Here is a 26,009-nt window from a genome sequence, read left to right on the forward strand (position 1 = left end):
CCTCCTGGGGACCGCGGTCCCCCCAGCCTCAGTACTGCGCAGGCGCAAGGCCCGGACGCGCGCCGCGAGGAAGCGCGGAGGCCGTACTGCGCAGGCGCGGGGGCGGGTCGCTCGAGGTGCGCTTGCGTCGCGCAGGAAACGTGCCGACGCGCTCCGTGGGCGCCTGGGTGTGCGCGCGGGAAGATGGCTGAGCTGGTGCCCAAGTCGGTGCTGTTCGTGTGTCTGGGTGAGACCGCGCTGGCCCAGCCCCGCTCCGGCTTCCCCAGACGCTCGGGCCGTGTCTCGTGGGTCTTGGGCTGCGCTGCTGGGCCAGGGACGGTGATCGGGAGGAAGCCTGGGACGGGGAAACCGGAGGGTGGGATGGAGCGCCCCGGCTCTCCCCGCCCCGCGCACCTGCCGGCGGCCCTCCGAGCCGGGCCGAGCCGGGCGATCTTCTCCCTCCCCTGCCCGTTTGCGGGCGGGGGTCCTCTCACCCGCTCGGCCCCGTCCGAGCCGGTGCCCCTCAGCGGCGCAGTCCTGTGCAGGCGGGTCCCCGTCACCGCAGCCCGCGGGGGGGTCGCCGTCACCGCAGCCCGCGGGGGGGTCGCCGTCACCGCAGCCTGCTCACCTCGCCGCCCTCAGCCGCGGCTCCGATCCCGCAAGCCGGGGTCCTTCGCACTGCACCCGCCGAGCACCCTGTTTCTCCTTCCTCGAGCGGACCGAGGCCGCGGGGCCGGCGCGTGACCCCAGACCCATGGCAGCCCGGGCTCGCTGGCTCGTTCACTTGATCCCTGCCTGCAGACGGCGTGAGCTCCGGCAGCCGGGACGGCGAGGAGTCTGGAGGGAGACCCGATTCTCCAGGTGTCTGTGTCACGGGACGCGCGCCGCCGTCCACATTAGAACTCACTTTCCCTTCGGGTTCGGGATTCTCTTGCAGTGGCGCCGCGGGGTTGTACTTCTCAGTGTTTGCGCCCTGTCCCCTTGACCTCCGGAGAGGAAGGCCTGGGTCATCAGTAGTCCAGTTCCTTAATGTCTTCTGATGAGGCTGCATTTCCCGTGCGCCCAAGTGTCCCTTCCTTTCTGTGCTGGCCCCTTGGAGAAGAGGACGCAAGTGTGCCCATCTGTTGACGCTTCCTCTCCACTACCCTTCCCTGCCCGTGCCTTGTGATTTCTGTGTCGCAGCAGTTCGGGGGCTTAACGCACCTCTGTGTAGTTGTTTCTAGGCACCCGTATTGCGTTTTCCTCGGGAAGACTTTCCGTAGGGTTAGAGCCAAGTACTCCCTTCTTTGCTTTTCCCAGATCCTCTGAGTGGAAGTAGTTCACTTATAACCCTTTCTAGACCCCTTTCATTGCGTGACTTTTGTTACATTACTTGATAGCCTCGTGGGATCACACCTGGGTTTAGCCCTCTTGAGGGCAGTAACTGTGGCTTATTTTTCTGCATTTCCAGCTTGAAGACAATTTGTGACGGCAAGTAGGTATTTGCAGAATTGAATTTTTGTCAGGGGAAAAAGAAAAAGGGCCACCTCGCTTCACTTTGGTGGTGGGCATCAATGGATTTTTAAGTTCTCCACTGAAGACTGACTCCTGGGATCAACAGATCGGTTAAGTGGTTGTTCAGCTCATGGTGGGCGTCTAACAGGAGTCCATTGCCTTGTTCGTTTTACTTAGCGTTGTCGTTTATGCGGACGTAATGCTCGTGGTTGTTAATGGGGATGTGTACTGTGTATAATGTGTATTTATCTTCCGCACCATTTTTTTCTTTTTAAGCAACTGCTGTATTACCAGGTACACTTCTGAGTGCTGGGGGTGGGTAGTGAGCCCAACAGAAGTTCCTGCCTCCCACAGCTCACGATCTGTCTCCCACAGCCGAGCCCTTGGTTACTCACTAAGCTGGTGGTGTGTCTCGAACAGTAGAGCAGGGAAGGGAGTGGGAGTGGAACGCACTTTTAAGTAGAGCGGTCAGGGATGGCCTTACCTACCAGGCGACATTTGGGCAAAGACTTGAGAGTTGAGAAAGCAAGCCTCAGGTCTTTGGAAAAGTGTCCAGGACTCAGAGAACGCGGGTGAACGGTTTTGAATGAGAGTGCTGATCTGCTTCATATTGGCAGGGAAACCGCTGTGGCCTGGCCTAGAGACCCGGTAGCCTTTTTCAGCCGGACCTTTCTTCTTCCCCGAACCCGAAGATAGTTTGAGTGACCGTTTTGTCGATGCCACCGTAAATACGTAACTAGAACTGTTCTGGGTGCATAGGGAAGCTCCTTCCTTACGTAAAAACGAACACTCTGGGGCAGGAATCTGTGCACTCCTTGTGCAAAGAACCGGGAAGTGTTTGGTGCTTTGCGAAAGCAGACCTAGACTAAACCTAAACAGTCCCTCGTGACTGTCCGGGTAGACTTCACGTGTGGGCGCTGCAGTTTGAATTCCGTGGGATTTTCTCATGTCACAAGATGTTCTTCTACATGTACGTTTTTTCAGCTGTTCGGAAGGTAAGAATCATTTTTGCTTCTGTGGGCCGTACCCAGAGGTGGTGAGCGTGCATCATGGTTTCCAGATGCTGTTCTAGGGCCCGTGGAGGACATGTCTGGTGAGTCCCCACGAAGGCTTGGGCGTACTTGAAGGAGATAAACCACCGGGGGATGAAGCCACTGAGCGGGGGGGGGGGCACTCAGAAAGACTTGTTCAGCTGCTATGTTGAGATTAGAGAGGGCAGGGGTGAGGACCCAGGGGTGAGGCCCGGGAGCAGAGGAGTGTGTGCTGGGTCCGAGAGGGCATCTCTGGTGGAAGTGCTGAGTGGTCCCATGTTGGGCAGGTGTGAGGGGTCCATGAATGCCGTTTCTCACGATACCCTGTAGACACAGAGAGCAGTAAGAAGGGTGTATTTTTGAAATGAAAAAAAAGTTATTCCTTCAAAGCATTTATTTGGGCTCTTTTCACACTGAAGAGTAGAGAGGCGTTTCAGATGTTTTCCTTCGGGAGGGCTATCGGCAGGAAAGAGCTGCACTCCTTATTTTGGCAAGATTGCTGGAAGCGTGCCGTGGTTGTGCCGTAGAGGCGCACTGACCTGTTGAAGGCTCTGGTGTCTGTGGCACAGCCAGTGCGGTTGGACGTGGTAACCGTGAGTGCTGCCAGGTCACCCGGTACTTACCGATGCTGCAAATGTGCTGCACATTGTGGGGTAAGAGACACAGCCCCTGCCCTCGGAGAATTTGGTGTTTTCCCTCTGTGAGGCTCAGGTACTGAGTACGTTTCAGGCCGCCTGATACGGAAGAAACAAACAGACTTAACAGATTGAGCTTTTTTCTAAAGAAATCTGAAGATGATATTTTAAGGTTTTAGAACTTTTCCAAAGGTGGAAACTGAATTACTGTGTTTTACTGTGAGTTCTGTTTTTAAATAGTGCATTAATTTGGTGATACCAACTTTTGAAAACAAGAGATCAAGTTACAAGGAAGGAGGATTCTGCTTATTTTATAAGTAGTATCACTTCTAATTTTTATAGTAGTAATTTTTTTTTCCATCTCTACTTAAACATACATCTTGCTGTAGGTATAACTATCTGGGAAAAAATATTTATCTGAATGAATATGCCTTGACTTTAAGGTGTAAATAAACCTAGTTTTTGTTTTGTGGGGAAAGCTGTTATTTTGCAGTTAATAATTATTTTTAAAGGGATGAGACTAGTTTTATTATAACTTTAGGTGTGAGATTGTAAGTGTTTATTCTGGAGTTTTAAAATAATAACCGCAGGGCATCTGGGGGGCTCGGTGGGTTAAAGCCTCTGCCTTCGGCTCAGGTCATGATCTCAGGGTCCTGGGATTGAGCCCCGAGTCAGGCTCTCTGCTCCGCAGGGAGCCTGCTTCCTCCTCTCTCTCTGCCTGCCTCTCTGCCTCCTTGTGATCTCGCTCTCTCTGTCAGATAAATAAAATCTTAAAAAAAAAAAAAGTAAAATAATAACCGCTGTCTTAAACTGAACAGAGTGGTTACAGATAAAAGTATTCCCAGGGTGTATGGCGACAGATAAAAGAGTTACACATCTGTTGGAGCCTTTCAGTAATTAACGTAGTGGGGATGATAATACTTATTTTAAAAACTAAACAGAAATTCAGAATGTGGTAGGAAGAAACTTGACAATACAAACGAGCTTATAGAGGACGTTGGGGATTAATTCCCGTCCGTTTCGTGGTTGAGTGGTTGATAGACTCACTGCTGTGGAAACCACAGTCTCTGAGAGGAAGAAAAGTCCTTTATAGATAATTTATAAGGCCCAAGACTAACGTGGAAGCGGAAGAGGAGAGCAGTAGAGTCAGTGTCGGGTTCATGTAACAGCGCGTCACTTGGGTCTCAGCCCGGCAGGAGACCCAGTTCCACATGCATATCAGAAGGCCCGAGATTCTAGCGTGAGTCAAGAGTGACCCGTGTCTTAACTCAGCTCGCGTCTCTTCCTGGTGTTATCTGTGTCGGCCTCTGTAGGCTGTCTCCCCCTGTGATTCCAGGCTCTCCAGCCCTGCAGTGACCCTACCTTGTGGTCTCTTCAGACCTTGCCCTGTGCTGGGCTTCTGCGCCGTCCTGCCCAGTGCTGGACATTCCCTTCCCCCTGGGCCCTCTGAGTGCACGTTCTGGGCCCAGTAACAGTTCCTCTAACCCAGACCCACCAGCACACAGTCATCGCTTATTCCTACAACCCCCTAACTTAAATGTCCAGCAAAATCCTCTCCCTAAGAGATCAAGTCCAATCTTCCCTTTTTTTCTGATGAGGAATTTTCTCATTACCTTGTTTCTGCTTTTAGCATGATTCCTTAGGGTAATGGGAGGTGTTTTGTTACTCCAGGAGGTCGTACATAGCTCATGCGTGGAGGGTGAGGCAGGGTGGGGTCTATGAGCCACACGCTGGGGACAGGGGAGCTGGAGAGTTAGTTCGGCTGCAGACCCATCATTCCCTCACTCACGCCTGCCTAAGGAAGCTCAGTGAACCCTTGGCACTGGGGCTCTGGGGAGCCTCCTGGATGGACAATACCCTGAGTACTGTCCCTGTTGGATGACGAGGGTGACTTGTGTCTGAGGACCAAAGAGCTTCAGGTTCAAAACTCTTCCAGAATCTGCCCTATCTGCTTTGAATCTCTTTGTTATGATAAAACTGTAATCCTAAGTCTAGCATTTTCCTGAGTTTTATATGTTCTTCTAGAGAATTACTGAATGTGTGGGGGCGCACGGATCCGTAGCCAGCTGCTCTGAAGTGAGGGTGGTCCTAGGGATTCCCTGAACTTGTAGCCGATGTCGGAAGTTCTGGGCAGACTTGCTGACCTGGAGGGCAGCACCCTTAATACAGCCGGCCGGCTCCCAACAGGCTGCATCCTGAAATGTGTGTGTTTGTGTATTTTATGAAACAGTATTAATCCTTACGGTACTTTACTTGAAAATACATATTTTAACCCTATTGTATTTCATTTTAAAATAGGCTCATTGCAACCCACTTCATTGATTTCGTGAGTTACTTCTGGGTCACTGAGAGCCACCTAAAGAACAGTGACTGCAGTTGTGATTGGTTTTTTACCTCCTGGTTTCGTACTTTGAATACATGGGCAGCGGGTGTCAAGTCCTGGGCCTGGGGTTTGGTCAGCGGTTTCCCAGGGGTCCTGCTGTGCACGCGCTGGTGGGAAGCTGACCAGCTCCCCGTAGGGAGGTGCTGTTGCTATGTGTCACGTGGGTGAAGTGGTTGCTGGGATTTGCCCTAGCGTCAGACCTGATGCCCACTCTCTGCCTTCCCCTCTTTTCAAGGGAACATCTGTCGGTCACCCATTGCGGAAGCAGTGTTCAGAAAACTCGTAACTGACCGAAAGCTTTCAGATCATGTAAGTACCCCTCTCCATGTTAAAGAGGCCAACCCGACTGCCTTTGTGGCAGGAAATTGCGAAAAAAATTCTTCTTTTCTCCTGCAGTGGAGGATAGACAGTGCAGCGACATCCACGTATGAAATAGGAAACCCTCCTGATTACCGAGGGCAGAGTTGCATGAAGAAGCATGGCATCCCCATGAGTCACACTGCCCGGCAGGTACCGTGCGGGGGCTTGAAGCTGCCGTGTGTGTTCTGTGTTGCAGTGGGTCGTTGACAGCGGCGCTGTTTCTGACTGGAACGTGGGCCGGTCACCAGATCCAAGAACTCTGAGCTGCCTCAGAAATCATGGCATTAACACGGCCCATAAGGCAAGACAGGTAGAAGAGATCTCGTTTACTTCCTAATCCTGGAGTCCCCTAATTTGAGAACTCGTGAGCTTAGCCACACTGACGTGCTGATGAGTGTTTATTCTGGGTCCGTTTGACGTAGCCCCGGGTTCCCCGTTTTGTCTCATTGCTGGTTTCACAGTTCTGAGAGGTGGGCATGATCTTGGAATTTACTTATTAAAATGCATTTATTTATTTATTTATTTATTTATTTAAGATTTTATTTATTTATTTGACAGACGGAGATCACAAGTAGGCAGAGAGGCAGGCAGAGAGAGAGGAGGAAGCAGGCTCCCTGCTGAGCAGAGAGCCCGATGCGGGGCTCGATCCCAGGACCCCGGGATCATGACCTGAGCTGAAGGCAGAGGCTTTAACCCACTGAGCCAACCAGGCGCCCCAAAAATGCATTTATTTTTATTTCATCTATGTATTGTTTAAACAACAACACAAGAGAACAAATGTACACCTTTATTTATTTTCTTTTCATTAAGCTTAAATCCTTGGGGGTTCAGCATCCCATGGATTCTGGGCCACTTTGACCGGAGCCACTGTTCCTTTGAGCTCCAGTCACTCTTCCCCGATTACTGTGGTTTTGATTGCGCTGTACACGGAAGCACATCTCTTGCCGTCTAGAATTCACTTTCATCTTGAGCATAAACGCCTTCCATTTTCAGAAGAGTTGTGTGCTCCCGCTAGTTCTGGAGACCCCACTTACAGCCAGCAAAAGTGGCCTTGGACCACAGCCTTCCGGACATACTCGGCGTTTCGGGAGCGCTGTCCCCAGCAGGCCCCCCCTAGGCGGCCCCCCTAGGCCCCAAGATGGCGGAAAGAGAAAGGCTAAAATGCGTTTAGAATCACATAAGTGATCCTGGTGAGAGCCCTGCCGAGGACCTAGAGATCTGAGTTACAATCTTCTTTTTTCGTTTCTGTCTGTGTGATTGAAACATTTAAGCCCTGGTAACTAGTCTGCTTATGGTACAAGTTTGTTGCTAGAGTAAGTGTATTTTCAACTGTCCAGTGACTTAGGAGCACAGGGTAGTCCTGATCTCATTAGGGATGCATGTCCTGCAGGCCAGCAGTAGGACTTCTGGGCTCAGATTCTGACGGGCTGTGCAGTGGAACATTGTGGGATGAGGCAGGTGTGCTGGGTCTGCTCCGTTCAGTGTGGAAGCCGCTAGTGGCTCTGCTGTGTTGGCGGTGCGGCCCGTGTGGCCGAGGGACTGAAGTTCACATGTTAACTTACTCAAGTAGCTGCCTGGACCTGGTAAGCACCCAGTAGGCTGCGTGGTTCCAAGAGTCACACGCAGCGGTCGCGGGGAGCGTGAGGGTTGTGCCCCCGCAGCCTCCGTGGGACACCAGAGCTCAGGGCCGGCCCGCAGAGCCCCATTGCTTGGAGCGCGCCGCCAGAGCCAGGTGTGTGCTCTGGCCTCTCCCATCACCGCAGGGGCCGGCTGCTAAAGGGATGTGCTTCGTTTCTGACACAGGGTGCTTCATGGGCTGTCATGCGAGGAAGGTTACGTTTATCAATCTCACGACTTTGTGGACACTCAGCCAGATGTTTACAAATCCCGGCCGGGGCGCCTAGTAGCCCAGAGCGTCCAGCTCTTGATTTCAGCTCAAGTCGTGATCTTGAGGCCATGAGATCGAGCCCCACGTCAGACTCCCCACTCAGCAGGAGTCCGCTCCTCTCCCTCTTTCTCTTCCTCTACCTCTTCTCTCGTCCGCTCACTCTCTAAAATAAATCTTCAAAAAAAATTTTTAAAAGAGTTAGAGTTAGAAGTTAGAGTCTTTTGACTTCTTCTGTGTCCAGCCTCCCAAAATAGGCAGGTGTGAGGACCAAGCAAGGCTGCCGGTCAGTATCAGAAGCAACAGGCTGTGTCCGGGGATGAGAGGCCTTTACACTGAGACTCTGCTGGCTGCCTTGGAAGTCCGTGGTCAGATACGTACCTGGTCAGCGGTACGGCTGCGGCGTGCGAGCTCCAGTGCAGTTTTAGTGTTCGCACGAGAACTTTGTGGAGGAGGGACAAAGACGGGCCGTCGTTACCTCTGACCGTGTCTTCTCCAAGAGTCCATCACACTGCTTTGCGTTGTGCTTCTGAGCGTCTCAGTCTCTGTCCTCCATGACCTTGTTAGGGAAGGGAGTAGTTGGTGGCTCTGTTACGCACATGGAGGAACAGTTCTGGAGGGAAAATGTATAAATTATCAAACGTCACCCAGCTTCAGAGGCATAAAACTGGGATTTGATCATAGGCTTCTTTGTTTGTTTTAACAAACACATATATAGATGTGGGCCAGGAAGTTCACAAAAGTGCCACCGAAACACTTCGGGTGCGTTAACAATGTCTCAGAAGCTAGTGACACACAGGCTATTTTGGCTTAGATAAATTTACTCTGGAATCTGTGAGCTTCTCATTTCTGCCTGTCAGATGACTGTATGTTAACAACTAAGTTAACTGCCTTGAGGCCAGACCCGTTTCAGCATCGAATCTTCGTTGGACGGACTAGTGCACATTTTGTAGGTCACGTGTCCTCATCTCCAGGATCTGCTCACCTTGTCCATTTCCACTTCCTGTGTGTTAGAGACTGCGAACTCATGCTCAGCAGTGCATGTTCCCGTAGTTACACTTTCATGTCTTCTTTTTTAGGATCACATTGTTTTTTGTACAGAAGTACATAATTTGGGTAAAAATGAAATATTTTAAATACACAGTCTTAAGCTAGAAACTTCTCATTTTTAGAGATCATTTGTAGTTGTTGGTTTTAGAATAGTCCCACACAATCTGTTTCTTTCCCTTTTTCTTTTTCCCTGTTCCTTTTAAGAAAAATTTCTCAGTGTTTTTTTTTTTTTTCCTCCAAAACACTGGTAAGGTGGGGCGCCCGGGTGGCTCAGTGGGTTAAGCCCCTGCCTTCGGCTCAGGTCATGATCTCAGGGTCCTGGGATCGAGCCCTGCATCGGGCTCTCTGCTCGCCAGAAGCCTGCTCTCCTCTCTGTCTCTCTGCCTGCCTCTCTGCCTGCTTGTGATCTCTCTGTCAAATAAATAAATAAAATCTTAAAAAAAAAAAAACTGGTAAGGTATGTTTTGTAAATTATTGTCATATTTTCTTAAATGATTTTATTTATTTGACAGAGATCACACACAGGTAGGCAGAGAGAGAGGAGGAAGCAGGCTCCCCGCTGAGCAGAGAGCCCGATGCGGGACTCGATCCCAGGACCCTGAGATCATGACCTGAGCCGAAGGCAGACACTTAACTAACCGAGCGCCCTCAGGGGCCCATGCAGGCTTTCTCTTTAGCGGTTGTCAGAATTTGTAAGGGAACTATTCTGTTACATTTCTTAAAATTTTGATTTTCCTAATACTTCCAGCCTGGGTTTAATAAACAAAATAGGTTTAGGGTGCTTCGGGGGTTTTGGGTGTCTGATTGCAGCCAGTTAGTTCTGTGGAGACGTTCACTTTGTTACACCGCCCTTCTTTTCCACAAACCTTTGACACCTGCGCATGTCCTCAGTGGGTACTTGGACCGGTCGCGCTCCCTCCTCTCCAGAGGTCACTACTCACATTCTTTCTGCCTTTTTAGTTTGTGGCCTTGGAATCCTTGTGTGTGACTCTTTCTGTTGGCTTTTCTCCGAGAGTCTCCGTGGCCCGTCTTGGAGCCCCTGCCCTGAAGCTGCTCTCAGTACCTTGCTCCGGGCCGGCCGCCGCGGGCGCACCCGTGCCACGCCCGGTGGACACTGGGCTGCTGCTTGCTTGGGCGAGAGCCTTGGCAGGTGCACCTGTGTGCAGCTCTGTTGGTCCACACCTGTGTCACAGCTGTCGGGTGTTTGGCCTCATAAAACCAGTCACAAATTTCCCTCTTTCTCTGTTCTCTTAAGAAGTTTGTCGATTACGGGGAAGCCTGGGTGGCTCAGTTGGTTGGACGACTGCCTTCGGCTCAGGTCATGATCCTGGGATCCCGGGATCGAGTCCCACATCGGGCTCCCAGCTCCACGGGAAGTCTGCTCCTCTCTCTGACCTTCTCCTCGCTCATGCTCTCTCTCACTCTCTCTCAAATAAATAAATAAAATCTTTAAAAAAAAAAAAAGTTTGTCGATTACGGACAGTATTTCTGCTGTAATGGCTGTGCAGGGTCATTGAATCAGGTGTTGCTGTTCCTTGAAATTGCCCTTATTTTCTCTGCTGTCTTTACATTTTTCTTTTGGATTCTTTTTCTTGTCTTTTCCCAGCAGTTTTACTGTGGGAAGCCCAAGTATGCATCCTCAATTTGCACCCTGATAGTTTCCATCAGTTTTGGAAAAGTCTGTGTTGTTTTCTTTTTGTATTTTCCTCCTCATTCTCTCTTCCGAGATTCGGCTTCTCTGTAGCTTGGACATAAATTTCTGATGCTATCTTCTCCATTTTCCCTCCTTTCCACCTGCTGGCTCTGGCTCTGTGGGGCGTCCATGGTGCTGGAGTGTTCCCCCTCCTGGGCGGGGTCTTCCAGGACCCCTGCATGGGAATCCCCCCCCCCCCCCCCCCCCGCCCAGCCCCATGTGCCGTCAGCAGGGCTCCTCCTCCTCGGGGGCTGCTTCCTCTTTGCCTTGCTGCAGCCTTCCCGTGGCCTCTTCGTTTTTGCCCTGAGCAGTTCGAGAACTTGGCAGATGGTTTGAGGAGAAAGCTTGGGAGTGTCAGGCTCTCTGTCCTGCTTTCCTCTCTGGCCTTTGGAGTTGCTGCCTGGTCCCTGGAGCTTCTCTTTTCCAGCAGTGGCCCCGTGCCCAGGCTTCTTAGCGTCTGGAGCAGGCGCTTGGCCTTGGCACCGCTGACCCTGCATCTGGTGGTTCTCTGTTGTGGGGCCGTCCTGGGCCCTGTGCGATGTTTGGCAGCATCCCCTGTCTCTGCCCCCTGGATGCGGAGCACCCCTTTGCTCCCCATCATAGCAACCAGAGATGTCTCCAGGCATTGCCAACTGCCCCCCTCTTTGAGAATCACTGCCCTCAAATTCTCCAAGTATCCAGGAGGTCAAAATTGTTCGTGAGTAAAGGATCCATTCAAAATGTCAGGCTGACCAGTGGACTGGAACAGAGTAATAAAAGTTTATGGCTATTTTTCTTTTCCTACTCTGTATTGCAAGTAACCTTTTTTTTTAATACATTTTTTTTAAAGATTTTATTTATTTGACAGAGAAAGATCACAAGTAGGCAGAGAGGCAGGCAGAGCGAGAGGATGGGAAGCAGGCTCCCCGCCGAGACGGCAGCCCGATGCGGGGCTCGATCTGAGGACCCTGGGATCATGACCTGAGCTGAAGGCAGCTTTAACCCACTGAGCCACCCAGGCACCCTGCTTGTGTTTCTTCTCTAGCTGCGTCTCTCTGTCAGACAAATAAATAAAATCTTAAAAAAAAAAAAAAGGTTTCAATATCTCCTTTGTAGTTTCCTGGCACTCCTATATTTTAGATGATTTTTTAGTGGGGATGGTTATTACTGAAAATTACATTGTTAGAAATGATTTCCACCTTCATTATGTGGCGTGTCTGTGGTCCTTTCTTTCTAATTCTGCCCGTATTTATGAAGGCAGAAATCATCAAGTAATTTCCCTACTTAACATTTTAGTGGGCTTATGTTGATGAATTGTGATGTCAACAAACTGACCGAATCAGTAAAAATACCGAGTGGCCTTTTCTCCCGTGTCGTGTTCAGACTGTGCGTGCTCAGGGGAGGGAAGAACGCGTCCAGGCCCTTACCTGTTCCTTCTCGGGGACTCTTCTGTGAACACCCTGCTTCACATTTTCGTTTCCCGTCTCCCCCAGAGCTCTTCACGTGGCCGTGCCCGGTATCGCCTGCCCTGCGCTGGGGGGAGGCCTCCAGGGACGGCCCCCCGGCTGGTTGATTGGGTGTTTGTCAATGTACCTTCTTGCAGAATGAAAGCAGAGTGAAAAACGGGGTAAAACAGTGAAGGGGGTTAAACTTGTGACAGTTTAGTATGTTAAGTGAATTAAACTTTGTTACTAAGAAATTGCGGGGGAGTATAAACTTTGTGTTTGCATATTATGCTGTTAGGGTTATTCCAAGGAGCTTAATAATTAAAGCTTTTTGCAATACAGTGTCACAAAATAGGTTAACGCTATTTTAACTTTAAAATACCCTAAATTATTTAACTTAAGTCAGTTAACAGGTTCAAATATAGCAGATTTTTTGTGTTTACTGCTTTGGATCCTCTAGGTTTGGTTGTTAATAAATATAAACACTGTGTTTTTGACTTCTGTTTAATTTTAGGTTACCAAGGAAGACTTTGCCACATTCGATTACATACTGTGTATGGATGAAAGCAATCTGAGGTAATCACATGTTTGAAGGGTACTTCTGAGCGACTCCCAGTTCAGTAAAGGGCCGGTTGTTTGTTGTCAAATGACTTTTTTATTATCTTGGAGTTTTAAAAGTAGTGATGGTCACAACACACAGACTTACGTGTTTAGAGTAGTAAGAAACCAGCGAGGGGCTGAGAACTGTCTCCCAGCAGCAGACACGCTTTCAGGGGAGGGGGAGCCCGGTGAGCCGGTACAGCCCGGCGACCGGCCGGGCTGTGAGCAGCTTCCTGGAAGCTGGGGTTGGTTGTACAGGAGAGTGACGCAGTGATTCCTGGGCCTGTGGTGTTCTGTTGTCTCTCGTGGGATCCCCTGTTGCTGCCTCCCCCAGCCCCAAAAAGGAGGATGGGCGAAAAGGGAAGCTTTTGACACTCTGAATTATTGCTTGCGTTCATGGATATAAAAACAAACCCAAGCAGGCCAGGCTCTTAGGTAACGGGCTGACTGCGCCGTGGCCTGTATCAGGTGCTCTGCACACCAGAGCACTTAACCCTTGTTCCGCATCTTATCAGAGAGGCACGAGAGGTCACGTTACACGTGGAGCAGATTGGTGTGGGAGAGTTTTAGCCTCGGCTCTGTGAGGCAGAGCCTGCTGTGCATCTCAATGTCACCTCGCGTGGGGACGTGCATTTGGGCGACAAGGAGCTTGGTGGCATTTCTTGAGTGAGCTTTGTGTGCCTGGCACAGCGCCAGACATGGGGACCCATGGATGAGGACTTGCTGATGCTGCCTACCCTTGACGTGTGCATTCTGGCGTGGGCTCCTTGCGTTAGCCCAGAACTGCCCCTGACGGTGTGGCACCATGTGATCGTGCCAGGAGCCAGCAGACGCGGTGTGTGCGGCAGGTTAGGGCTGTTGTGGGTGAGACCTGAGAGAACGTATGAAGTGGTTCCGGTTGGAAGGCCGCGGCCCCGCGTCCCTTTGTCACACGGCCGTGTATGGTCTGCTGTGCTGGGAAGCAAGACGGCTGCCTGCCTGCTGGCTGGTCGCGCTCTGCCGGCATAGAGGAGGCCCGGGACGTGCCCTGGTGTGACTGCAGGGATTTCACCAAATCCGTGCTAATTCACAGACTCCACGCCTTTTATGAATAGAAACTGTTTCTGCTTTTAACTGCCTTTGTAGGAGTGTACAGCTCCACTTCTGCTTTTATGAATCAGGAACGTCACCAAAATACATGCATTTTCTATATTTATATTTATTTATTATATTTCTATTCTTGTTTTTCAGTTGTTGGTTTGTCTCGTCCTCACTTTTCTCACATGCAGGGATTGTCAGCAGGGGCCTCTGTTAGCAGGGTCTCCAGGGTGGGAGGGCGTCCCAAGCAGGGTCTCCGTGCAGAGCGGCTGGAGTCCACACGTCTGCCTCGGTGGCTGGGGGGACGCGTGCTGGAGCTCGGAGGCCTGGCCAGCCTTCCCCCACACCAGCAGCGTCTGATGGGTCCTAGGTGCTCCGCGGAGGTTTGGCAGCAGAGGAGCTTGGTGCTCTCCTCACGGCCGAGCGAGTGCGGGGGACAGGGTGAAGGGCTGGAGCTGCGCCCTCAGCTCGGTCGGGCAGAGGCCGGAGGGGTACGCGGTGGCACCGGGAGGCTTGCGCCAAATGCAGTGTCAGGGTGCCTTGGGATGGGACTGGCAGCCCTTTGGGACTTACCGCACGTGGCTCTTTGAGTCCCGTTCTGCCACCTTTGTCTAATGTCTGAAATAGGAGCTTTCTGATGTCATCGTCTCAGTGTACATTTCGCAGGAAGGTAGACTGGTCTGACTGAGGGATGCGTATTTTGGGTAGAAGCATGAGAACATGCACCATTACAGACCCTCTTGCTGGTCTCAGAAACCTGTGGTGCAGGAGTCACCCAGTCCGCCGGGGTTTGGTTTCCTTTGTAAATCAGGTCACTCTTGCTGGATTCTGATACGGCTGTTTCATAAAACCCTAGCAGATGTCCCTGTTGACCTTGAAACCGTCGATCAGAAAACTAAGTTCATGTTTCAATTTTACAGAGACTTGAATAGAAAAAGTAATCAAATTAAAAACTGCAAAGCTAAAATTGAGCTTCTTGGGAGCTATGATCCACAAAACCAACTCATTATTGAAGACCCCTATTATGTAAGTACACCGCTCACCTCTGGTCTGGCGTGATGCGAGCAGCAGTGTGGGGACCTGCTGTGTGTCCTGCCTCCTGCAGCGACAGACTCCGGTTCTCCCGAGGGCATTGGGTGATGCGGGTTATTCTTTCTTCTCCCCTGTGCTTTCAGGGGAACGAGTCCGACTTCGAGACTGTCTACCAGCAGTGTGTGAGGTGCTGCAAGGCCTTCCTGGAGAAGGCCCGCTAAGGCCCTGCCCGTGCTCCCCTCGTGTCCCGCTGGGCCCCGCAGGCTCTCCTATAAGGCCGCGTGTCTCCTTCACTCGACCCTTGGTTTCTTACCTTAAGCCATTGTAGATGGAAATCAGTTACTGTATTTGACAGACAAATAAATAAAAATGTTTCATGAAGACAGTTTATGGGGTACGTGAAGTGTTCTTAGACCCGTTGAACCTCCCACTTTGTCCCAGTTTCAAAAATAGTGGAACTAACAAAACAGAACAGGCACCACAGCATGAGGGCACCCCGCGTCCCTTCTGGCACACGAGCCCCACCTCTTCCTTGGGTTCGTGCACAACCGATGGGGACCGTGGCCTCTGCTGTCTGCCCAGGCCAGCCCCAGGAGCCTGTGCGCAGCTCCCCGCCAAGACTCGCCGTTGCTCACAGTGGAGCAGTTGCAGTGTCCATCTGCGGAGGCTTCCCTGCCTGCCAGTCTGTCTCATCGGACGCCAGCTTGAATGCATTCGAACGTTTTGCCCCCTGGAAGTTTACAGCCAGAAAGAAGGAAACTGTATGCTGGTCTGTCTTACTGTCAGTTTGAAGAACGTGTCTGCTTTTCATGCCTATGGAACCCAAATGTCAAATATAGATTAGCTTAGGTGGGAAAAAATAGTTAAAAAGCTGGGAAAAGTTCTTTTTATGTTGGGATGCTTAAATATCGAGACATTAAGTGTTCTCTCATCAGTGCTTACAGACAAATAGGTAATCTCTATGCACTTTGAGATAACTGATCTAGAATTCCTATGGCTATATGGCAGAAAAGATTGTTTTCAAAATAAACTGGGGAAATTATAAAAATACAACTAAGAAGTATGGTGTCTGCCTGCTTTCTTATTGATAAGTGAAGAATTGGAAAACAGTGGCTCTCTTGTCCCTTTCAGATGACTTGTGAGGTTCTGTGTGTATGTTTGTCTTCAGTGTTAGGGAATCAAAGGACAAAGGTCCATTGCTTCTGCTTCTTCGTGAAAGAAGTTTGAGGCCCCTGCAGCCATACACATGTCCTTGGCTGACCCCACCATCTGGGGAGTGTGGCAGTCTCCTCCTTGGAGCTGGCCGTCCAGGCTGGGCCTTCCTGGGAGGCCCGGCTAGATGAATGAGAGCTTGCCGTGCTCCCCGTCTGCCCCCTCAGTCCCATCCGGTGGCCCAGAGTCCAGGGAGGACCCCAGGTGTGGGCCGTCGTCCTCCAGAGCCTGAATGGATCCTTGCTCAGAAGTAGGAGGACTTTGGAGGAACAGCTGCCCCATCCGGGTGGCTGCTTCTGGGTGTTGTGGGGCTGCCTGTCCTCAGAACCTGGGGGTCCCGTGTGGGGGGTGGGATGGGGGCATTAAGTCCTGGAGGATGATCGTGGTGACTTTGTCAGCACCCCTCCAGGACGTGTGTCTGGCTCCCTGTGGGATTTCCCAAAGACAGTCCTACCTGAAAACCTCTGCAGACGAGCAGGAAACCGGAGAGGTCACACGGATTGAGCAATTGGTGATGGTGTTCTAAAAAGTGAAGAATGGAGTGGAAAAGATAAAGTAATTAGAAAATAGGACTAAGAAAGAGCACGGCAGGGTTAGCTCTGCCCCAGTCCTTCAGTAGTTGCTTAGTAATCTCAAGGTAATCCCATACTTCGTCCCTTCAGGATCATGAACAAATCCCCATAGTCCGTTTTCCTTACGGTTCGCGTCTGTATCTCAAATACCGACCTCAGACCTCTCCTGGGAGTTGTGTCTGCTTTAGCCATGCAGCTGCGTCCAGACGAGAGGTCCTGTGGACAGAGAAACTCAGTGTTGAATTCCCCTGTCGTAAATGGAATGCAGTCATATTTGTCCAAAATGTATCACCTATAAAAATCAGCTGCTTAGAAGTCTTACCTCTTAGCTTATTCATGGTCACAGAGTCACACAGGAAGATACAGAGGCAGCCTCATTTAAATATTCACCACCGTATTGGCCTCTGTCTGAAGACAGGCCGCCGTGACACAGTAGCTCTCCTTTTAAAAAACGCCAATTTAATTGTCCCTTCCGAGAACTCATAGCCTCCCCCTTTCATTGGGAAGGGGATTGATGCCTTTTATATTCTATGACGTTCTGCCAGTGTTAGGATCTCTTTACAGGCCGTTAAGTCATGAATTCCCACTGGTAAGCTTGTTAGAAGTAGAGTCACTTGGAAGACTTGGTTATCACAAACACTTTGTTTATTACTTGTTTTATTTACAGTATTTACATATTGCACAGCATCTGGATACTATCTTACATTTATGATACAAAGGACAAATGAAATTAGCCTGGATATGTTCACAGACTTAAACTCCACAGTCTCCAAAACACGACAAGTTTTTTTGTGGGTTTTTTTTTTCATGCAGTTCCAAATAATACTCTGGGAATTTAATTGTAAAAGTAACAAAAATATTAAATCATACCAAATGCTATATGAAAATAGAGTTTCAGATTCTGTTTATGTTTCTAAAGAAATACTCTGAGATTCACCTACCGAGGAGGATGAAATAGCTTTGTCTGTCGGTTATGGCACTACGCATTGGATGTGGAGCCCTCGCTTCTCCCCAGCAGCACGGACGGCAGGAGTTACCGTCAGGGACGCTGATCTACTGAGTACGCATCTGCCAACAGTGTCGACAATGTATAAAACTCAAGTTAAAGGGACTATGGAAGAGTCTGTCTGCAAAAATAAATCTCTTGTTCACAGGGGACATGTTCGTGAAGGCAGCAGGTTCGGCTCCCTGTTGGTCTCCAAGGCACTTCTCATGGTCCGTGGGCTCTCGGTCCTCCGCAGCTCTGCTCACTGCTGAAGATCACATTTGTTTCGTAGAACTCCACACTTTCTTATCAATTCTAGAAGACCTGTGCGTCAAATGACATAACATAATGTGTCTGAAAACACAAGCAATCACAGTCTGCATGTGTATTTCTCTCTGTTCCAAAGTGTCGTCTGTCTTACTGTGGAAATGACCAAGTTCTACCATTGGGACACGCCTGCTGTGCTGAAGGAATGAAAACCGTCACTGGGGCAACCGCACGCTCACTACTCGGTTCCTCCTCTAGTCTGAGGAGCAGTCCGCAGTCCTGACGTGTGTTGGCAGGTCCTCTGATTCGGGCCACAACAATGGACTGTCTGGCAGTCCTGAGAAACCACTCAGTGGCCCTTATGCCTCTGTCTGCATGAGCATTTGCAAAACTAAACACCAAGAATGAATCCTTTCTTCTAGCGCTCCATGCAGTACGCCCGAACCACTGGTACACTGTTCGTTAATATTAGAAACCATGGTAAGCTCCAGGGTCACTGGACTTAAGCTGCATTTTGTGGACTGAACTGGCTACTTGTTACTCAGAACTCCATTTCTAACTTACCTGAGCATTTGAACTTAACTGAGCTGCAGGTCTAGGCAATGAAGTGGTGCGTGTGAGAGGTCCCGAGTGTGTCTGACTGGGGGAGAAGCTGGGAATCTAGTGTCTCTTTGGCTGGAGACAGTTAAGACAGGAATTGTTTCGGAAAGGACCACAGGGCATTGGTCTTCCCTCCTGTAAGCAAATGGACGTTCCTTTCTGAGGATATGCCTGGTTTGTCTCTGAAAACGGTGCTCTCTCTATGAAGGCAGGCTTAGGAAAAAGGACATTCCCATCTCCCCTAGCATGTCACCTTCAGACACTTAAGAGAATCCAGCCCTTGCTCTAGAAAGAGGTCTTCTGTATGCCTTGTAGGCAGTGAGAGAAACCAGACAGGACTCCGATGGGAGGTGAAGGTGGAGGTCAAGGTAGTGCACAGCACTTCTCAGCTCTGGCGTGAAAAGCCATGCTTTTACCTCTTCCACGTGACAAGGCCGTGCAAGCTTCTGTGCACCTGCAGGGGTCCAGTCTCACGGTCCTGCACTAACCACACGCTTCTGTCCTTATCGGTGGGACTTTGACGGGGAGAAGACGGTGCTGGCAACGGCACTGGCTGTGCCTGCGTGCCCAGACGGTGGCCGTGGTTTGGCTCGGCCCCCTGGGCACTGTCCAGACCTTTACGGGCACAGGTTTTCCCGCAGTGAGCATCTGTGCGGAAAGAACACGACTCCCGCGCCCACGCACACGAGGCAGACGGGGTAGCCACGGCCTGTGCACGGTATCACGTCCCCTCTGCTCACGTTTCCGGACAGCCCGTAGGTTTCCCGGGAACGGCCACCGAGGACCAGAAGCGGGTCTTGTCTATGGGGGTAAACGTGGCCTCTCGCAGTGCCCCGCGCACACGAGACACGTCGTCAGTGAGAGACTGTGAAGTGACCGTTTCGTGCCTGAAGTCCACGCATTTGTGTCAGGAAGAGACACCGGCTGGCAGCGTGGCTGATTGTTGGTGTGCGTCGGCGCTCAAGAGGCCGAGGCTGAACATTTAGTTCCTAAACTCAGTCTGCTTTTCAGTTTTACCGCTGGAGGCCGTGGGAAAGCAACTGAGAGAAACAGCGAGAAGAGCTATTCTTGGCTGTTCCTTATGAGCTTCTGGCGTAACGATAGATTCCAACTCACACATTTGCCAGCTCTGTCTGTAAGGTTGCACGGGTGTGGTTAGTCATATACTCATTTATGAGTGTGAGTGAATGAGTGAAAGCCTAAAAGTGAACAGGCATGATTTCAGCTCTGTGTCCTCGTTTATGCATGAAGTCATGTGCTGAAATTAGTCCACGGAGGGGGTGCGTTTCCAGCGAGCGCGCTCTGCCCGCCCAGCGCTCCCAGGGGTCGCTCGCAGCCTCGCCCTGGGGCACTGTGCGTAGGCTGGCGGGGCGCCTTTTACTGATGGCCCACATCTGAGTGTCAGGTTGACCTTACTCCAAGGAAGCCTACTTAAGCCAAAGAAGGAGTATTTCTGAACTGCCATGAATTTTTCATGTCCCAAACGGGATTTGGGTCCGTGGTGTGTGCACCCGTGAGGCTGCGGTCAGCTTACCTTAGCCCTCCATGCACATTGGACTGACAGCCAGCCGGGTAAGAAGCCGGGCACATCTTTTATAGTCTGTAGGGAACATAAATCGTGGACCCTTGTCAGTGACATCAACAACTCCTGAAGTATTTTTAATATCAACTGCTAAAGCCATTGATTTCTTTAAATATTCTGAATTCCCTGGGAGTGAGCCGCGGACTGTCATCTGAAATCATGGGCTCTAAGTTGTTGACTGAATCGTTGACGCTACTTGAGGGCATTTCGTGTCCCCTGGCAGGAGATCAGTGATGGGACTGGACGCTGGGCGGGGAGGGGCGGGAGCAGGGTCTCCTTGTGCCCGTTTTCCTGGCCCGGTGGCCCCTCGCGCTCTTCCAGATGACTCTGGTTTTGCTCCCTAGACCGTCTCCTGCGCCCCGTGGGACTTAACTTTCAGGGCTCCTGCAGGCTGGGTCCCCGCTTGGGTTGATCGTACACAAAACCCTCTGCATAAAAATGTAAAGAAAGTGGGTCAACGAGTAACAGAGCCGAAAGACCCAGGTTGGATGGTGAAAGCAAACAATATGCTAATTTCTGAGTACACATGGGTTTTCCTTGATATCTCACCTAAATTCCTGTTAAATCACTCCATAGGTGCTACCTCAGAGAAAACAAGGGACGTTTGGTCATCACGGCCACAAAGGAATTTCCTCAGTTTGAAGTTCTGTGGAAACCTACAGCAGTTGATAAATTACTGACGTTTACTTCTCAAGAGTCTCAAAATCCTACTTAAAAATGGAAGAATTCATGCTCTTAACTGAAATTCTGAATGAATGAGTAAACTGATAACAATGAATTTGAACAGTATGTCGGACAAGCAGCTACTCCCAAAAATGCAGCTCCTAAATATTTAGACAACATAATGGTTTGTGTTCAAAGGGGAAAAAAAAAGGCCTAACAGCTGGAGACTGGGTCATCTGGATTCCTGGGATTTTTTTCCCTCTTCCCTGGCTGTACCACATGTTTCCGAGTGCGGCTTTCCCAGATAGAGTACGAGCAGAGGCAGTGTCGTGTGAGTTCAAGGTAAAGCACATCCAGAGACCATGAAGGGGACCACCATCCCCCGACCCCGACCCAGCATATCTCCAGCTCTAACATAATCGGGATCTTGTCCAGGTGCAGCCCGGGGAGACTCCAAAGTTCTGCTCTTCCCAAGAGCTGCTTTGGGACGATGCTTTGAGTAAGAAGGCTCTGGTTCCTTCCAGTCCTGACCTCCCAGGATTCCAGTTTTCTCCCATACAGCCTAAAGCAACACAGAAGGGGTCCAGCTTTGGCTCTCTACCTCCCCATGGGAAAGTGTAAGTATCCCCTCCCCCAGTGCACACACCTGTGGGCTTCCATGCCTCTGAGGGGCCTGAAGGGAGCTGTGATGGACCCTGGTGGCCACCTCCCGCAACGGGTGAGCAGAGATCTGGGTGACGTGTGGCTGAGTCACTCAGCAAAAGGAGGCAGTGAGTGTGGGTGCACACGGTGTCCTGGGGAAGGGTTTGCAGAGTCGAGTGTGGGTCTGTGTGTCAGGGCACAAGGAACTGAAGCATGTCCGTTTCCTCATTCATATATGAAAAGATTAGAAGTAATGACCCCGAGAGATCACTTTCAGATTTAGAATCTCTGATCCTATATTGTAAGATGGCATTTAAAAGTGTTAGACACATTTAAACAATAAAAATGAGAAGGTTCTCTGGCCCCTGGAATAATGAATAAGTCTCAAGCAGAAGATGATTCCATGTCAGAAGAAGGAAGTGGGGGAAGGCCATGCCGGGTGCGCAGGGCACAGGCGGGAGGTGGACTGAGGCCGTGCTGGAGAAGTAGTCTGAGCTCCGTGGGACACACGTGCTGTTGGCCGTGGCTGAGCCCTGTGCAGCACTGAGGGCTTGAGGGCCGAGAACCCCAGCTCCCTGCGGAAGGCAGTACTCCCAGTTTCCGGCCACCCTGGGCAGTGCGCCCAGACAAGGAGCGCCACACGGCAACACCGATGGTTTGGGGCAACCTTCCCGCCTGAGCAGAAAACTTCGACTTCGTAGAAAGTGCCTTATTTTTCTACTTCTCATTTTTTGAAGGCAGGGTAGGAAAGTCTGGTCTGGACACTCAGGGTAGTCTCTGAAAGCAACTGGTGAGACATCTGGGGCATCTGCCCCACCTTCCTCCTGGGAGCCTCCAGGAGAAACGGGCTCGGGTCTCTAACTGGTGTCACTGTGGCCACTAAGTCACTTGTCATCATTACTGTTTTGTGAGGAGCACTAGCAACCCTCTTTGGGGGAATAAAATACACTTTGTTACAGATCAACAGCCAGAAAGCTACAGCTGGGTGCTGGACGGAGAGCGGAGCCCTGCATCCCGGGGCTGGTGAAGAGCAGCCTGTCATCCGGGCGGGGTGGCTCCAGCTACTGCAGAGCCTTCCCCTGCGCGGGAGCTGGGGTAGCGGCTCATTCTTAACGTCTGCTTGTCATAGGCACAAACGCAGACATCATGCCGGTTCATAAGCCAAACGAGATTGTGAATGGAAGAGTTGAGCCCATTCCAAGAGTTGATCAATTCCAGTGAATGTGAATAATTTCCCCTTTGGCACTAGCAGAACTCAGCCACCTTCCTCTACAGGCTGGTCCCCCTAACCCTAACCCCATAGTTAGGAGGGAACATATATTGGCAAAGAGCAGAAGGAGGCGCGGGGGATGAGAGAGACACATGGACCCACGCTGGTCTTCCCAAGCAGTCAGGAAGCTGTCACTTACATGCAGGGATGGTGCAGTCTCTGGTGTTGTGGTAAAGTCTGTGAAAGTGTTTGCTGCACTTTGGACTGAAGTAAAGAGGACCTGGAACGTGGAAGAAGAAGCAGAGTGTGAGGCCTTGAGGATGCCCGGACCTGGGCACAGGCAAAGGAATGACGCTTACCTGTAAGATGTTTGAGGAACTTGTCCTTCATCCTCAGATCTCGAGGAACAATTTCTGTTTGAGGGAAAGAGGCTAGTTACTGCATTGCTTGAAACAAGCATTTTTTCATGTGCTCTCAGTGCTGAAAACGGTTCTCAGAAACTTCATGAACCAGTCACACTGCACTGTGTAAAACAGATCGGAGCCCCCGATCGCTGAACGTGACCTAATGTGAAGACTTGTAATCAGATCCCAATTTCTTCAGATAAAGTATTAGCTATTCACAAAGCTTCAATATTGTCTTGTCTCTGCCACTAGTATGAGGACAGTATCCATAAAGTTGTATCAGGGTGAAGAGGTGTGCGTGTGTGTGTGTGTGGTTGATAGTTAGCTTCTGATTTATAAATCGCTTTTAGGCGTTTTCATTTTGGACAGCTTGGTAATCAAATACCACAAGCTCTCAAAGTTCCCAATCTTTCAAACAAACAAAATTGTCGTTAGACTTTTTTTCTAGGTATATACTTAGAAAAAGGATTAAATGCCTTCATAACCACCTGTTACAAAGCTGGTGTGAATGCATGGAAAGAGACATTTAACTGGCTTGTAAGATTAACGTAGACCTCCCAGAGAAAGACCGCGCTCCGTTTTTGCTTGGGAACTATCAAGGCTCTCGTTCTTTCTGCTTCTGGGCGTGGTTTTTCGTCTTCACAGTCATCTGTAAGCATTTCTCACGCACTCCTTCTGGGTGGTAACTTTAGCCGTGATTGCGTGTGGTGGCACTTTGTTCTACTGTGAACACTGCTCATCTGAGGAGGGAACGTTTCCTACAACGGCTCCCGAATGTCAGTCTGTATGAAATTGACCTTATCACATTTGACCTAATTGTGTCAGGAAAGCATTAAAAGCTTGCATGCTTTCTCTGGAAATTCCCCACGGGGCACCCACTCTGGGAAGGCTCTGCCATCCGCAGAGAGGGTGAGGGGAGGGGGTGGCTCCAAAACATTTCTGTCTGGGCTGAAAGTGCTTTGCTGAAAATATTTCCATTTCCTAAATACCAGATGACAGTTCTGTGCCAAAGCTCCCGACCTAGGTAACAACTCACGTGTCTTGCAAGTGGGGTAGGGATAGTTACACGCCAGGCATCAGCCTGTACCCAACTCCTATTTTTTTCTAGAAAAAAAAAAAAAAGCCTAGCTTTTTCCAAGCACTCGAAACGGTTTTATCTTGTTAAAATACATCTGCTTTCTCGAGGTCGCTTCTGTTGCCAAGCAAATGCGAGTTCAGGGTCTGCTGAGACCTGACAGGTACGCAGACGCGCTGGGGGTCCCCTCTCCAGCGCACACGCCCGGAGAAGCCTCGCCCTCGCCCGCAGGTCCCTCCGTCCGCGAGCCCGACGCCAGGACACTCACCCACTCGCTGCTCCTCGGGATAAACCGGGTAGTCCGGGACCTCCCTGCGGCCCAGAGCGTAGTCGTGCGGGCCCGGGAGTTGCAGCCTCTTGGACTCGCCCGAGTGGTACTTCTTGAGCTCCTGGAGGATCTCCACGATGAGCCGCAGCACGGTCTGTCCGTCGGCCGCCTCCCGGGGCTCGGCGACCCCGGGCCCCGCCGCCCCCAGCACCAGCAGCAGCCCCAGGAGGAGGGGGCGCCCGGGCCCGCGCATCCTGCGCTCGCTCGGCTGGAGGGAGCTCGGCTCGCTGGAGGGGCTGCGTGCGGGGGAGACCGGGGAGAAAATCGGCGGACGGTGGCGGGGCGCGCGGGAGGCCCCTCCGGCTGAGCCCGCGGCCCCTCGCCCCCGCGCGCAGACCAGGGGCCGGCGGCGGAGGCTGGGGCGCGGTGTCCCCGGGGCCCGCGCAGGCCCCGCCACGGCGCAGCCGAGAGCCGGGCCTCGGGCGCCACCGCCCCGCTCCGCGCCCTCCCCCGGCCCGGCCCGCCTCCGCGCCGGCCTCCCAACTTTCCGAGGGCCGCGCGCCCGCCCGCACTCCGCGGCGCACGCCACCGCCACAACTTTCTCAACCTCGCCAGCCCGGCGGCGCGGCCGCGTCCACTCCGCGGCGGGCCGGGCGCGCACCCTCCCGTCCGGGGCGGCCGGAGGACGCGGGGAGGGTCCTGCCCGGGCCCCTCTCTCCTCTCGACCCCCGGCGTTGCGCTCTCCGGGGAGTGGGGGCCGCGCGCCCCGCCCGAGCGGCCGCGCTCAAGTTTGCCTTTGTGTGGTGGTCGCCGCCTCCTCCCGGCCGGGTGTCCCCCAAAGCCCCCCCCCCCCCGCGCCCTGGGACCCTCGCGCCAGCCGCGCGCAGTGCCAGGGGAGGGGACAGACCCCGGCCCACACCTGCCCGGCGCCGCCCGCGGGGCCACCTGCACGACGGAGCGCGGCCAGGTTACCTGTCCCCGTGTTCCGGAGCCGCGGGCGTCCTTCGGCGTCTGTCCCGGCGTCTGTCCCCGCGTCCCGGAGCCGCCGCGCGCCCCGCTACTCCATGGCCCGCGGCGACCCAGCGTGCGGAGCGCACAGGACGCGCGGGGATGGAGACGCGGTGGCTCGGCCGCTCGGAGCGCTGGACGCGCGGCTGCCTGGGCTGCGCTCTGACCGCGGCGGCTTCTTATGCCCGCGCCCGCCGACGTCAGGCCGGTCCCCGAGGGCTCCGCGCGGGGCTTTAATTAGAAGCCGCTCAAGTGTTCGTACCCCTGTGCGGATCTTCGTCAGACACCCCCCCATCTCCTCCCATCTCTCCCTACCCCCGACTGTCCTCCTCCCTCTCCCCTCCCTCCTCTCTCTCTACCCCGTGCTCTCTCCCTCTGCCCCATCCTCTCCCCTCCCCCATCTCCTCCTCCGTCATCTCCTCCTCTCCCTCTCCTCCCTCCCTACCCCAGCTCTACCCTCTTCCCCTCCCCCGCCCAGCGCCTCCCTCCCCTTGGTCTGCCCCTCCCCCTTCTCTCCCTCAGTCTGTTTCCCTCCGTTCCTGTCACTTGTGACAGGATGAGAAGAAACGCCTTTACCAGGAACTCAGATCTGTTTTTGTCTAAATGTAGATCTTGGGCTATTAAAAAAGGAGCTGCCTGATTGCCTCGACATTTAATAAGTCAATTAGCATCTATCCTTTTGGAGGAATCTTCCGGGGTGGCTGGGGGCCACTGTCAAGACCCCAAGTGGTGTGCCCCGCCCCAGGGTCTGGAGCCAGAGGCCAGGTCCCCAAGGCCCGGCAGCCCCCAGGGTAGGGGGCTGGGTTCAGGGCACGACGCGAGCAGGGCCCTAGTGACCTGGGGATGCACACAGGTACCTGGCAGGACACGTGGCACCC

The 26,009-nt window shown here is 52.1% G+C and overlaps 2 protein-coding genes across 7 annotated transcripts; one reads left to right on the forward strand and one right to left on the reverse strand.

The window, feature by feature from the left end:
* Positions 1-86: 86 nt before the first annotated feature.
* Positions 87-15,022, forward strand: ACP1 (acid phosphatase 1). 4 transcript variants are annotated; one of them, XM_047743949.1, is made up of 7 exons: positions 175-226; positions 5,167-5,341; positions 5,758-5,831; positions 6,079-6,192; positions 12,449-12,510; positions 14,532-14,637; positions 14,787-15,022. In XM_047743949.1, the coding sequence occupies exons 2-7, from the start codon at positions 5,254-5,256 to the stop codon at positions 14,862-14,864; spliced, it is 522 nt and encodes a 173-aa protein (XP_047599905.1). In that variant the 5' UTR covers positions 175-226; positions 5,167-5,253; the 3' UTR covers positions 14,865-15,022. The 4 variants fall into 4 exon arrangements, with proteins under 4 accessions (XP_047599907.1, XP_047599906.1, XP_047599905.1 ...); XM_047743951.1 differs by lacking the exon at positions 5,167-5,341 and having other exon boundaries at positions 87-226; XM_047743950.1 differs by lacking the exons at positions 5,167-5,341; positions 6,079-6,192 and adding an exon at positions 5,919-6,032 and having other exon boundaries at positions 89-226.
* Positions 15,023-17,067: 2,045 nt separating this feature from the next.
* On the reverse strand, positions 17,068-25,400 carry ALKAL2 (ALK and LTK ligand 2). Of its 3 annotated transcripts, none has more exons than XM_047743955.1 (6): positions 25,096-25,400; positions 24,124-24,419; positions 22,736-22,789; positions 22,576-22,656; positions 19,814-19,879; positions 17,068-17,677 (listed from the first exon to the last, which is right to left on the reverse strand). In XM_047743955.1, exons 2-5 carry the CDS (start codon positions 24,374-24,376, stop codon positions 19,815-19,817), a joined length of 453 nt encoding a protein of 150 aa, XP_047599911.1. In that variant the 5' UTR covers positions 24,377-24,419; positions 25,096-25,400; the 3' UTR covers positions 17,068-17,677; position 19,814. The 3 variants fall into 3 exon arrangements, with proteins under 3 accessions (XP_047599911.1, XP_047599910.1, XP_047599908.1); XM_047743954.1 differs by having other exon boundaries at positions 17,068-17,680; XM_047743952.1 differs by having other exon boundaries at positions 17,068-17,736.
* Positions 25,401-26,009: the final 609 nt, after the last annotated feature.

Source organism: Lutra lutra, chromosome 9, assembly GCF_902655055.1.
Source record: "Lutra lutra chromosome 9, mLutLut1.2, whole genome shotgun sequence".
In the NCBI taxonomy this organism is placed as follows: Eukaryota; Metazoa; Chordata; class Mammalia; order Carnivora; family Mustelidae; genus Lutra; species Lutra lutra.